This window comes from Balaenoptera acutorostrata, chromosome 9 (genome assembly GCF_949987535.1).
Source record: "Balaenoptera acutorostrata chromosome 9, mBalAcu1.1, whole genome shotgun sequence".
Lineage (NCBI taxonomy): Eukaryota > Metazoa > Chordata > Mammalia > Artiodactyla > Balaenopteridae > Balaenoptera > Balaenoptera acutorostrata.
The window spans coordinates 33,853,469-33,868,116 of record NC_080072.1 but is presented as its reverse complement, the minus strand read 5'-3'; the positions used below and the strand labels follow the sequence as shown (position 1 = coordinate 33,868,116).

At 36.0% G+C, this 14,648-nt stretch overlaps 1 protein-coding gene across 2 annotated transcripts in view; it reads left to right on the top strand.

Annotated features, from left to right (window-relative positions):
- The window catches only part of LUZP2 (leucine zipper protein 2), a 414,349-nt gene that overhangs the window by 386,482 nt on the left and 13,219 nt on the right, over nucleotides 1-14,648 (top strand). For both annotated transcript variants that reach the window (XM_028164749.2, XM_007174800.3), the window contains exon 10: nucleotides 8,119-8,211. In XM_028164749.2, the coding sequence (XP_028020550.1) occupies nucleotides 8,119-8,211 (93 nt within the window). The remainder of the gene's footprint in view (nucleotides 1-8,118; nucleotides 8,212-14,648) is intronic.

Sequence of the window (14,648 nt, the reverse complement as noted above, 5' to 3'; positions counted from 1 at the left end):
ACGTCTACCATTTGCTTGCTTGTTGTATTTGGGCAAGTTTCTTAAACTCTGAATTGTAGTTTCCTCATTCTTAAAAGGTAACATGGTTAGTTATTGAGACACAATGCGCATACTTAGATTTTTCTGACACGTGGCAAGGACTCTATAAATATAAACTATTATTGTCATGCACCTCCCCCCTAAAAAAAAGAAAGAAAGGAAAAAAACAAACAGGACTTTTTTCTTACTTTAGTTATTTCAACTTTTTAAACCAGTAAGTGTTTACTCCCACCTAAATTAACTTCCTTGTTCCAAATTTTAATCACACCATATCCATGCACTCTTCCAACGCATTTTCAAATCGTCCTCCTTGTGCATATGGGCCACATACATCCATATATGTGATAATCAGGTTCCTGACTTATTCTAGGATCTGAAAGTTGTCAGCAATACCACAGGGCATAAGCAACATATTTACTGATTATTCTTTGGAAATTATTCAGAAAATAAATTATTGTTAAATGATTCTTTCTGATATAAACAAAGATTTGTGTCATTCTGAAATATTAATAGACATTTATTACTTGTCAAGTAATTAGTAATTCAGTTTAGTAGAGCAGTATTCATATTCAAAACACTTTGGAAACACTAATATTCTATTTCTCATGATTAATTTAGAATAATTCTCTTGAATAAACATTTGCTATTATTTACATTTCATTACTTCATAATTCATTACCAACTGTGTTATTTAGAAATTAAGTTTAGAAATACCCATAAAAACTTTTTCTTCTCAATCTCCATAGGTGTTATTTTATAGTATATAAAAATGCGTGTGTATGTATGTACACAAATTTAACTGAATTGTGTGGCAATGACTGAAGTTAACAAGCACCAACCCTGTGAGTAATTATGTCTAAAGTTGTCAAGGTGTTAAGTATTATTGTTTATATATCACCTAAGTTCTCCATTACTTAGTGGATAAAGTCTAAACTCCTCAATCTGGAGGTCAAATCCATCAACTACTTGACATAACTTATTTTTCCAATTTTGAAAGTGTCTCCTTGAAGCATGTTCATGTACTATTTTTAATTCTCACAAACCTCATTTTGTTTTTGAACTCTCTCCTTTTTACCTTTTCTGAGGTCTAAATCCTCTTCCCAAATTCCTCTTTTCCTTATGTCAGAATGTGATTCTATAAGACCGTCCTCAAGTCTAGTTTCTAGCCTCAATTCCTCCATCATATTGCTTAAAATTCTTTTGACTAGGATAAATCTTGCTCTTACATATAATATTTTATATTTTTTAGCATTTTATTCTTATTTTAGAAACAGTCTATGCTATTTCAGGAAAATATAAACAGAAAACAGCAAAAGATTTAAAAACAGCATAGAACAACCCCATAATTCCTCCAAGTAGGAAAAAAAATATCTCACATACTTTCTCTCATAAACTTTGCTTAGTACATACTCATTTTAATACACTTTCGCAGAACAGAATGATACTGTGCATAATGTTGTGTAAACCATGTTATGTTAACAAAGTATGAACGATTTCCACATCAACAGATATATTTCGTAACTGACATAACATTTAATTATTTTATGTGTTTACTTAAGTTGTATACATAATAATAAAACAAACACACATAAGTCCACCAACCAACATAAAAACATGTTTGGGGCATTATCAATATTACTGATATTAGCTGTGTATTCATGCACAATTCCTATGCTAGATTTTTACTGTTTATGAATTTATAAGCTCTGTCTGTGTGGGTGTGTGTATTGTACCGTATTATCTTACCTTCAGGATAGAGAGGGAGATAGAGCAAGGAGAAAGCATTGTCCTTTCAACATTTTTTGTTTGTTTGTTTAACACTCTGGGCCATCTTCTCCCAAAATATGTTTAATTATCATTACAGACAGTTTTTCTGGTCACTAACTTTGTCTCATTCTATGTACATGAATTAAAGTTAAAGAAGGAATGACTCTGGGAAGATCATGATTGGATGATAAGCGCGCCACCCCTCCTGATGATCTGATCTGTCAACAACCTGTAAATGTATAAAACCATCAGAGATTTTTAGTAGGCCAAAATTGAAGAAGATGTAGGAAAATAAAATGATGTATTTAGCAGATTTAATTTAATTAACACATATGGGTATTTGTATTCTTCAAGTAGAGTATAACTTTTACATCCATTATTTTTTTTTAATTTTCTTAAAGCAATTACTTACTTGGTCAAAAGCACGCTTTAATGAAGTTAAATGTTAATGAAGTTAAAGTTAAAGACTTTAATGAAGTCCCATATTTTAGGAAACTAGACCCTAAGGCCAAGAATACTTGATAGATGTCCTCTTTCTTTTTACCAGTATCTCATAATACAGAAACGAGAGCCCCTACGGAAAGTTATTATATAATTTGAGAGTGAAGTGGGGGCTTGTAGTAAATGGTGACAAATCCTGTCAACCACTATCACACCTAGTACAGAGGTATCAAGATGGAGTTGGATGAACAAAGAAATTGGAATCTGACAGCTTGGGTTAAATCACTGGCTCTACCTATTTGATTTTGGTGACTCAGGGGACCTCTCAGAGTCTTAGTTTCTTTATTCTTTATTCCAGAGCCTCACAGAGTTCAGATGAGACCTCATCTGAAGAGTTCTGTGATGTTTCTAATCTTTTAGATAATATCAAACATCTTCCTTTAGTCCACCTTGATGCTAGTTGTGAGAAGTTATAGAGATGAAAAAGGTATTGTTCTTGCCTTTAAAATACTCATGATCTCATTTACTGGTCAGGACCCCTGAGAATTAAATTAAGTCAACAAAAGAAAATAACAATTTCAATCACTTCATTCATCTTTTTGGTCCTCATTACTAGGGAGATATGGCCCGCTTCATCCATTTCACCCACTACGCCCCAAACCCTACCTCTGGCAACCACCAATCTGTTCTCTGTAATTATGAGCTTATTTTCTTTTTCTGTATTTTTTAAAAATGAGATAATACAGTATTTATCTTTCTCTGCCTGTTGTTTCACTTAGCATAATACCCTCATGGGCCATTCATGTTATTCCAAATGGCAAAATTTCATTATTTTTGTGGCTGAATAATATTCCATAGTGTATATACATATATACCATACTTTCTTTATCAGTGCATCCATTGATGTACACTTAGGTTGATGGGGCTGCATAGGTCTTTTCAAGTTAGTGTTTTTATCTTCTTTGGATAAATACCCAGAGGTGGAATTGCTGTATCACATTGCAGTTCTATTTTAAAATTTTTTAGAAACATCCATATTGTTTTCCATAGTGGCTGCACCATTTTACATTCCCATCAACAGCACACGAGAGTCCCCTTTTCCCACATCTTCACCAGCACTTGTTATTTCTTGTCTTTTTGATAATAGCCATTCTAACAGGTATGAGGTGACATCTCATTGTGGTTTTGCTTTGCATTTCCCTGATAATTAGTGATGCTGAGCATCTTTTCATGTACCTGTTGGCCACCTGTATGTCTTCTTTGGGAAAATGTCTGTTCAGATCTTTGGCCCATCTTTTAATTAGATTGTTTGTTTTGTTTTGTTTTGTTTTGGTGTTTTGCTATTGAGTTCTATGAGTTCTTTATATATTTTGTTTATTAATACTTTATCAGATATGTGATTTGCAAATACTTTCTCCCATTCAGTGGGCTGCATTTTCATTTTGTCCATGGTTTCCTTTGCTGTGCAGAAGCCTTTTTGTTTGATGTAGTCCCACTTATTTATTTTTGCCTTTGTTGCCTTTGCTTTGGTGTCAGATCCAAAATATCTTCACCAAGATCTAAGTCAAGGAGTCTACCACGTAAGTTTTCTTTTAGGAGTTTTATGGTCTCAGCTCTTGCATTCAAGTCTTTAATCCATTTTGAATTAATTTTTGTGTATGATGTAAGATAGTGGTACAGTTTCATTCTTACCTTAAAAATACCTTAGAATTTTCACATGGATTGCACTGAATCTGTAGATTGATTTAGGTAGTATAAGCATTTTAACAATTAATTCCTCCAATCCATGGGCACAGAATATCTTTCTATTTAATTACGTCTTCTGCAGTTTTATTATTATTGTCTTACATTTCAGTGTACAGGCCTTTTAACTCCTTGTTTACATTTATTCCTAGGCATTTTATTATTTTTGATGCAATTGTAAATAGGATTTTTTCTTAATTTCTGTTTCTAATTATTTGTTATTAGTGTATAGAAACAAAAGATTTTTGTACATTGTTTTTGCATCCTTCAGCTTTACTGAATTTGTTTATTAGTTCTAATGGTTTTTTGAGTTTAGGGTTTTCTGTATATAATATTACATCATCTACAAATAGTGACAGTTTTATGTCTTCCTTTCCAATTTGGATAACTTTTATTTCTTTTTTCTGCCTAATTGCTCTGGCTAGGACTTCCAATACTGTGTTGAATAAAAGTGAAGAGAGTTGACATCCTTGTCTGTTCTTGATCTCTGAGGAAACATTTTCAACTTTTCACAATTGAGTATGATGTTAGCTGTGGGCTTGTCACATATGACCTTCATTATGTTGAGGTATAGTCCCTCTATACCCACATTAAGAATTTTTATCATAAATGCATATTGAATTTTTTCATGTGCTGTTCCTGTCCGCTGAAATGATTGTGTGATTTTATCCTTCATTTTGTTAATATTGTGTATCACATTGATTGTTTTCTGAATGTTGAACCATCCTTGCATCCCTGGAAGAAATCCTACTTGTTCATGGTGCCTGAAACATTTAGTGTCTTGTTGAATTTGGTTTGCTAAGATTTGTTGAGAATTTTTGCACCCATGTCCACGAAGAGTATTGGCCTACAATTTTCTTTTCTCATGGTATCCTTCTCTGGTTTTAGTATTAGGGTAATGCTAGACTCATAAAATGAGTTTGGAAGTGTTCTCTCCTCTTCTATTTCTTGGAAGAGTTTGAGAAGATAGATACTAATTAATTCCACTTTAATTGTTGGATAGAATTCACCAGTAAATCCATCTATTCCTGGACTGTGATACGTCAAGACAATGGAATATTAATCAACAATAAAGAGCTATGAGCTATCAAGCCATAGAAAGACATGCAGGGACCTTAAATGCACATTACTACATGAAAGAAGCCTATCTGAAATGGCTACATACTGTATGATTCCAACTGTGGATATTTTAGAAAAGGAAAAACTATGGAGAAAATTAAAAGACCAGTGGTTGCCAGGGGGTGGGAAGGGTAGGGATGAATAGGCAGATCACAGAGGATTTTTAGGGCAATGAAAATACTATGTATGATAACATAAAGATGGATATATGTTATTATACATTTGTCCAAACCTATAGAATTTCGCCCAAGAGTGAATCCTAACATAAACCATGGACACTGGGTGATTATGATGTGTTAATGTAGGTTCATCCTTGATAACATTTGTACCACGCTGGTGAGTGATGTTGATAATGGGGGAGGCTATGCTTGTGTGAGAGGTGGGGCTTTATGGACAATCTCTGTACCTTCCTATCAATTTTGCTGTGAACCTAAAACTACCCTAAACAACAAACAAACAAATTAAAAAAACTGACAAAAAACATACTGCAATTTAGGGGTTCTTGACCTAATTTAGCAGGGCAGCAGAAAACTGAGGCCCTCCAAAGTTGTATACATTGTCTAAGGCCCTTATTTATTTATGTGCTGATCCAGAACCAGAATTCACATTTCTTTAACTCCAAAATACGTTATCGTTCCCCAAAATCAGTTCCCATTCTTTGTTAATTCATCAGACTCAATAAGGCTTCTTTCTAAAAGGAGCCATTGGGGCTTCCCTGGTGGCGCAGTGGTTAACAATCCACCTGCCAATGCAGGGGACACAGGTTCAAGCCCTGATCTGGGAAGATCCCACATGCCGCAGAGCAGCTAAGCTCGTGTGCCACAACTACTGAGCCTTTACTCTAGAGCCCAGGAGCCACAACTGCTGAAGCCCATGTGCCTGGAGCCTGTGCTCAGCAACAAGAGAAACCACCGCAAAGCGAAGCCCGCACACCGCAAGGAAGAGTAGCCCCCGCTCGCCACAACTAGAGAAAGCCCGCACACAGCAATGAAGACCCAACGCAGCCAAAAATAAATAAATAAAAATTAAAATAAAATAAAAGGAGCCATTTCACTGATAGCAAGTGCTTACATTAAGGATTGCATGTATTACGCTTAATGCAACCAGTTCTGCAATTAAATACTAAGGTTTTGTATTTAAAGTAATTTAACTTTTTCATGCGTTGTTGCTCACATTGGTGAAGTGATGTATAATTTCCTCCAGTTGTTAAAAGTAATTAATATATGTAATTTTTTTTCCTGAAGCAGAGTTGAGATAACTTTCGTAAATAGATATAGAAATTGACAAACCAGGCACCCCAGTCGCTTAATATATGAGCACAAGGGTAGCCTTTGGCAAACTTATGGAGGAGTAAAGTTTCACTGTCATTCTTTTCCCCCTGCTCTTTCTGAACTTAATTGTAAATGAAGTCCCTTTTATATTTTGTCCAAAATAGCAAACGCCTACAAAAATAGATAGATGATAGGTAGATAGATAGATAGATAGATATAGATGATAGATAAACAGATAGATAAAACCTTTTATTCTGCACATATTTCTTACCTAAGTCTCACCACCAAAATCTGGGAGCATTTTCATAAATATACAATATTTGCATTAGAAAATATAATTAAGCAAACATTAACATTTATCAATATGGGCATATTTATATTTTAAGGAAGATATTGAATACCTACTCTAAAATGTAATCTCCATCATTGGTGAACCTGGTGTTATTTTTTACAGCTTACCTAGCTGGGTTAAGTTTCCCTCCTGTTGGTTTCAATGGCAAACCTCTATCTCAGCCCTTATGTTGTACTGTCAGTTTTATTTTATTGATTGACTCCCAGTATCATTCAAGTCTCTGTGATTACAAGCAATCAACATTGACCCTTACCAAATTAAATGAAGGAGCTTTAATGATAGAATATCAGGAGCTCATACTATCCAGGAGAAGACAGAAGTAACAAAGCTGGGAATGGGCAGAAACAGAGGGTGCTTCAGAAGACTGGGAATGTGAACCATAAGAAGTGTCTCATTGTAGAAACAACTTGGACAAGTCACCCGACTGGAACTAATGTACCTATTTAAGGCCTCTTTTTAATCTAGTCAGTATTTAATTTCAAGAATGAAGGTTCCAAAGACCTAACTTGGATCGTGTGCATTGGCATTTCTGTGTAGAAAGTAGCACAGAGAAATTTATAATAATATTTACGGTTTCTGGAGATATAAAACAGTACTTGGTTAGTGAAGCATTGGAGTGAATATAATTCTCTTTTGTAAATTACAGTGAGATGTTAGAAAACATCTTATTTCCTATTAAAAAAACAAGATGTGGGCTTCCCTGGTGGCGCAGTGGTTGGGAGTCTGCCTGCCGGTGCAGGGGACGGGGGTTCGAGCCCTGGTCTGGGAGGATCCCGCATGCCGCGGAGCGGCTGGGCCCGTGAGCCACAGTTGCTGGGCCTGCGCGTCTGGAGCCTGTGCTCTGCAACGAGAGAGGCCGCGATAGTGAGAGGCCCGTGCACCGCGATGGGGGGTGGCCCCTGCTTGCCGCGGCTGGAGAGGGCCCTCGCACAGAGACTGAGACCCAGCACAGCCAAAAATAAATAAATAAATAAATAAAAATTAAAAAAAAAAAAAAAAAAGGTACAAAAAAAAAAACCAAACAAGATGTGTGCTTATTATTTCCCAGATATACTGGGGTTTAAAATAAAGAGAAACGATAGGATTCCTGTTTTTTTGAGGAACCAGGATCCTTAAAATAAAAGCTTATTATGCAAGAAATAAATGTTTCCAGTGGGAAAATAATCCCATTGGACAGCACTAATATAAAATTGAATAGAAATTATTTAATTTCACAGTTAATATTTAAGGTACAGTTTTTAAGATCTCTGATATATATAAATTTTCATTTTATTCTTTTTCTTTGAGTGTGATGTTGCCATTGTATCATGTTTTACAATAGTCCTAGGATCTCTCTGTTGAATCTATTTCTCTCTTTTTTAATGTTCTCTCTCTTTCTCTCTCAAGGCTCAACAAACCACTTCTGAAGCCCATGAGAGCTCTCAAGTTGAGACTACAAAGGAAGAATATCTGAGTACCCCTGAGTGCGATACTCAAATTGTAAGATTAATTTAAAATGTTTTTAACAACATTCAACATGAAAACAAGGACATAAGCATTTTAACAACCCTAGTTTATGCCACCATGAAACTTTCTATTTATATGTAATATCTACTATCTAAACAGTGTACTTTTAAATTTGAAAATACAGATAGACATGAATCATGTAGGTGTTCCACTAGGAAATGTAATCAGACAATTAGGGGTACTATGAACTTGACTTGCTAGAGAGGTAAGGGGGTCATTCCCACAATCACATGACAGAAAGCTATTAAAATGTTAAAAACAAACACAAACAAACAGAACTCCAAACAAAGAATGTGATTCAATAGTATTCTCCCCAAGAAGCAAATAAACCCTGCATTATAGAGACATTACTTTAGAGGAAGGGAGATTCTTACCCTTCAAATGATAATAGGAAATATGGAACTTGTACTCTGTGCTTTCACTTGTAATAAGTGAAATGAAATTTTAGTTCTGGAACTTTGACACGATAACAGATCTATCATGTCTGGGCTTGAGGAACAGCAAATGACAACAGCTGTATTTAATAGATTCAAAGCTAGGCTTCAATCTAGTTGACAAAATGGAAATTATCTGCTGAAACTATTCATGATGGAAAAGAAATCAGGTGATAGCAAAGGAAATAAGGCAGAATAGAAACATAAGTTAAACAAGTCAATCTCTTTTTCCTCTATTGACTGCCAAAGTAAATTTAGAAATATAAATTTCTCAACAATTTTGCCTTCACATCTTTGTATATTGAAGCATGTTCCAAAACCATACAATTTAGAATATAAGGTTAGTGAGAAGTAGAAATAAAATATTCTGCAATTTACTTCCAAGGAAGGAAGAAGTCAAGAAGCTTTGGGGCAGGAAGGAACATTTTTGCTGTAATTTGAAGAACAGATAGGTTTCTGACAGTGTGAGTGAATGTGCAGAGACAAGAAAACATCTGAATAATGTAAGTAGAGAGTAGCATACAGAAAATGGTGGGATGTTGCCTAAGAAGATAATTTGGGACTTAAGTGGGAGGGGCACTGGATTCCCAAGCTAAGGAGTTTGGTTTGAATTAGGGATATAGTTAAGATTTTCAAATGTTTATGTCCAGTTAAATGATAAGACCATTGGGTTAATTTTAAGGAGAGTGCCCTTGTTTCTTGATATACTTTCCTAAAACTACCAAAAAATCATTTTGCAGTATATATGTATATCAAATCATTATGTTGTACACCTAAAACTAATACAATGTTACATGTCAATTATATCTCAATTTTTAAAAATTAAAAATAAATAAGAATCATGGAAGCTTCTGGCCTGCACCCTTATGGGTAATGCTCAGGCTTGATCCTTCAATGTCCTGCTTTGAGCCCTTGGATTAGGAGGAATTCAGTTGCTTTTTTCCTGCCCTTGTACTGGTGTATCAGTGCCTTGAGCAAATCATTCACGTCATGAGGTGGCCAAAACATCTGAAAGGACAAAGAACCAGGACTTCATCAAACTTAACAAACAAACAAAATAGTCCCACTGAAGGCAAACCTGAAAAGTTCTATACGTTTTGCTAAGATTCCCCAAAGCAATATTTTGGTCTACTTTTCTTGTCAAGAGAGAGGCACAAATTATTTTTTTGTTGTTTGTTTGTTGCACTCTCTTTCTACTTTTGTTGTCCTTCCTTGTCACTAGCTGCTCCTCTCCCTTCAATAAGTCCCATAAGCATCTGCTACCTTGGTGGAGGCCCCGATCTGGGTCCCTTCAAAAAGCTGCCTCCACCTATACCAGCATGAACGCTCTCTCTCTAACCTGATTTCAGTTCCCTAGGTTTTAGTCTTTGAAATCTCTACTTCCAAGCAGCTACACTTTCTAGTGCAGAGAGTGCTCAATATTTATAGGCTGTAGACTCAGTTACATGTAAAGGCCAAGAGAGTAATAAAAGTGAATGAGATAAGCCAGGTGTAAGCAGTAGGAATTAATCAGATTGCTGTGAACATCAGTTTTCCAATTCTACATCAGTAGTTGTTAGCCCTGTCCTCACTGTAGTATCACATGGAGGCTTTTATAAAATACTGATGACCAGGACCAACCTCAGAAAAACTGACTCAAAAAGAAAGGAATTAGAACACTCCCTAACACCACACACAAAAATAAACTAAAAATGGATTAAAGACCTAAATGTAAGACCAGACACTATAAAATTCTTAGAGGAAAACATAGAACACTCTTTGACATAAAATCACAGCAAGATCTTTTTTGACCCACCTCCTAGAGTAATTAAAAGAAAAACAAAAATAAACAAATGGAACCTAAATAAACTTAAAAGCCTTTGCACAGCAAAGGAAACCATAAACAAGACAAAAAGACAACCCTCAGAATGGAAGAAAATATTTGCAAATGAAGCAACTGACAAAGGATTAATCTCCAAAATATACAAACAGCTTATGCAGCTCAACATCAAAAAAACAAACGACCCAATCAAAAAATGGGCAGAAGACCTAAATAGACATTTCTCCAAAGAAGATATACAGATTGCCAACAAACACATGAAAGGATGCCAACATCACTAATTAGAGAAATGCAAATCAAAACTACAATGAGGTATCACTTCACACTGGTTAGAATGGCCATCATCAAAAAATCTACAAACAGGCTTCCCTGGTGGTGCAGTGGTTGAGAGTCTGCCTGCTAATGCAGGGGACACGGGTTCGAGCCCTGGTCTGGGAGGATCCCACATGCCGTGGAGCAACTAGGCCCGTGAGCCACAACTACTGAGCCTGCGCGTCTGGAGCCTGTGCTCCGCAACAAGAGAGGCCACGATAGTGAGAGGCCCACGCACTGTGATGAAGAGTGGCCCCCGCTTGCCACAACTAGAGAAGGCCCTAGCACAGAAACGAAGACCCAACATAGCAATCAATCAATCAATCAATCAATCAATCAATAAAATCTTTAAAAAAAAAAATCTACAAACAGTAAATGCTGGAGAGGGTGTGTAGAAAAGGGAACCCTCTTGCACTGTTGGTGGGAATGTAAATTGATACAGCCACTATGGAGAACAGTATGGAGGTTCCTTAAAAAACTAAAAATAGAATTACCATATGACCCAGCAATCCCACTACTGGGCATATACCCAGAGAAAACCATAATTCAAAAAGTCATGTACCACAATGTTCATTGCAGCTCTATTTACAATAGCCAGGACATGGAAGCAACCTAAATGTCCATCAGGAGAGGAAGAGATAAGGAAGATGTGGTACATATATACAGTGGAATATTACTCAGCCACAAAAAGGAAAGAAATTGAGTCATTTGTAGAGACGTGGATGGACCTAGAGAGTGTCATACAGAGTGAAGTAAGTCGGAAAGAGAAAAACAAATATTGTATGTTAACACATATGTAGAATGTAGAAAAATGGTACAGATGATCTTATTTGCAAAGCAGAAATAGACACAGACGTAGAGAACAAACATATGGTTACCAAGGGGGGAAGGGGGGGTGGGATGAATTGGGAGATTGGGGTTGACATATATACACTATTAATACTATGTATAAAATAGATAACTATTGAGAACCTACTATATAGCACAGGGAACTCTACTCAGTGGTCTGTGGTGACCTAAATGGGAAGGAAATCCAGAAAAGAGGGGATATATGTATACATATAGCTGATTCACTTTGCTGTACAGTAGAAACTAACACAACATTGTAAAGCAACTATAATCCAATAAAAATTAATTTAAAAAAAAAGAAAAATTGACTCAGCATCTTGGTATGTGGAGTCTAGACATTGGTTGTATTTATTTTTTAACTTCTCCAGGTGATTCTAATGTGCAGGCCAGTTTTACTAAAAAATGTGTTTCACATGTACATGATTATTAAAATCATGTAAGGAGCTTTTAAAAACTAACAATTTGAGAAGTTCTTCAGTAAGTTCTAAATAAATAGGACTAAGGGTAACCATTTTTTTTTCTTTTTTTAAAAAAATTAATTAATTAATTAATTTACTTATTTTTGGCGGCATTGGGTCTTCGTTTCTGTGCGAGGGCTTTCTCTAGTTGTGGCAAGTGGGGGGCCACTCTTCATCACGGTGCACGGGCCTCTCACCATCGCGGCCTCTCTTGTTGCGGAGCACAGGCTCCAGACACGCAGGCTCAGCAGTTGTGGCTCACGGGCCCAGTTGCTCCGCGGCATGTGGGATCTTCCCAGACCAGGGCTCGAACCCGCATCCCCTGCATTGGCAGGCAGATTCTCAACCACTGCGCCACCAGGGAAGCCCAGGGTAACCATTTTTTAACGTGGACTTGACAACACTCTTCCCAACCCAGGTGATTCTTAATTTGAAAAACATTGGTTTAGATAACACATAATACCTTTAGAGTGTTGTTTAGTAATACAGTTTCTGCTTCTCAAACTCTGTTATATTTGCATTTAAAGACAGCAATGCCTAAATAAGGCTCTGTAATGGTAGTACGATGTGACTTTTGCTAGTAGGTAGAGGGGGTCCATCCCAGAACCCTTTGTTTATTATGCAGCCATATGTAAGAGAAGCACGGATGTAGGACTGTGAAATTGATCAGGAAGCTAATGTGTGATTTTATCCATAACTAAGCCTTCCCTTGAGAGAGCTAGTGGACCATTATCTCCCCAAGCTATAGTTCTCAGAGTGTAATTAACCTTAAGCATGGAGAGCTCTATAGTTCCTTTCTAGCATTCCCCAATAATAAGAGAATAATTCTGATGACTTCCTCCGCCTTACAGGAAAAAGTGGGAGGATCTTTGGATCTATGAGAACTACTGTTACTCAGCTTGTCTAAATTCACCCAAAATATTCTGATTTGTGTTAAATAGCATGAAATGCATTGCTTCCATTTCAATACAGCAATGTGAAAATAGCTTCAACTTGACTCTAACAAACTGGAGACTCATGCTCCAGTTTGGGTTGCTTTAATCGAATATCCAAATAAGATATCAAAACATAATTTCATAAAGAAAAAACAAAATAAATGTACCTCCTCTTCTGATAAAGGGATTGGTGCATTTTCTGTTGTAGGAAGGATAGTTTTATCATGTTAGGCAGAAGTATAGTCTTATTGTCTTTATTTGGAGATTGAGTATGGTTAAAAGATGCATAAAGTGCCAAGTTGATAAGAGGTGGATTTGTGATGATTAACTTTATGTGTCAAAATGACTGAGCTAAGGGATGCCCAGAGAGCTGGTAAAACATTTTTTCTGAGTATGTCTGACAGGGTGTTTCCAGAAGAGATTAGCATTTGAATCATTAGACTAAGAAAAGATCTTCCCTCATAAATATGGCAGGCATCATCTAATCCCATGAAGGTCCAAATAGAACGAAAAGATTGAGGAAGTACAAATTCTCTCTCTCTTTGAGCTGGGATATATGCCTTCTTCTGCCCTCAGACATCAGAGCTCTTGCTTCTGGGGCCTTCCAACTCCGGGACTTAACACCAGCAGACCACCCACCCCAGTTCTCAGGCCTTTGGCCTCAGGTTGGGAGTTACACCATCAGCTCCCCTGATTCGCAGCCCTTTGGACTTGGACTGAATTATGCCACCAGCTTTCCTGGTTCTCCAGCTTACAGAGGGCATATCATGGCATGTCTCATCTTACATAATCACATGAGCAAATTCCCATAAAAAAATCTCCTCTTAAATATCTATGTATATATTCTATTAGTTCTGTTTCCCTGGACAACCTAATACAATCATTTTTCCATATTTGTATTTTGTGTATTTTGTGTGTTTTGAAATATTGACATCAGGTTTTTTATAAAAGACTTTTTTCTTTAATCAGAGATCAATCAGTGTTACTTTTAGTTTTCTACAGAGAGAAAGTAGATGGTAGTTGTTGAGTTAAATTTTTACTTTAGTGCCCTTACTTGACAAAATTAATAGTTGGCAAATTTATTCCCATTTCTTTTTTTTAAATGTCTTTTTCTGCTCTATGAAATTCAAAAATGTAGAAACTACTAAATGAGAAAACTTTTTAAATAATAAAAGTAAGATAAAATAGGGACCTGAATGAAGCCAATAACAAATAATTGAGAGCATGATATAAACAGAATATCAAAAAGAGAAATCCACAGGACTTTGTGTTCAAGCAAAGATGCAGGAATAAGGATGAAGTCTAATATGAACCCCAATTTTCATGTTGGCTGACTGGAGCAACTATATTGTTATTCTCAAACAAAATAAACTACTACAGGATAAATTTTAAGTTAATTTTTGTTTATTTACTTCTGAACAGAACAGGTTCATTCTCTCTTAAAAACTAGAATGGACAAAAATGCACATTGGAGCTAATTATTTGTGAAAAATATGACAGTTTTTAAAAGCGTGTCATTTGCATGCTGTAAAAATCACACATTTTAACTATATATTTCAATTATTCATTTAATTTACTGAGTTGTGTAACCATTACCACAATC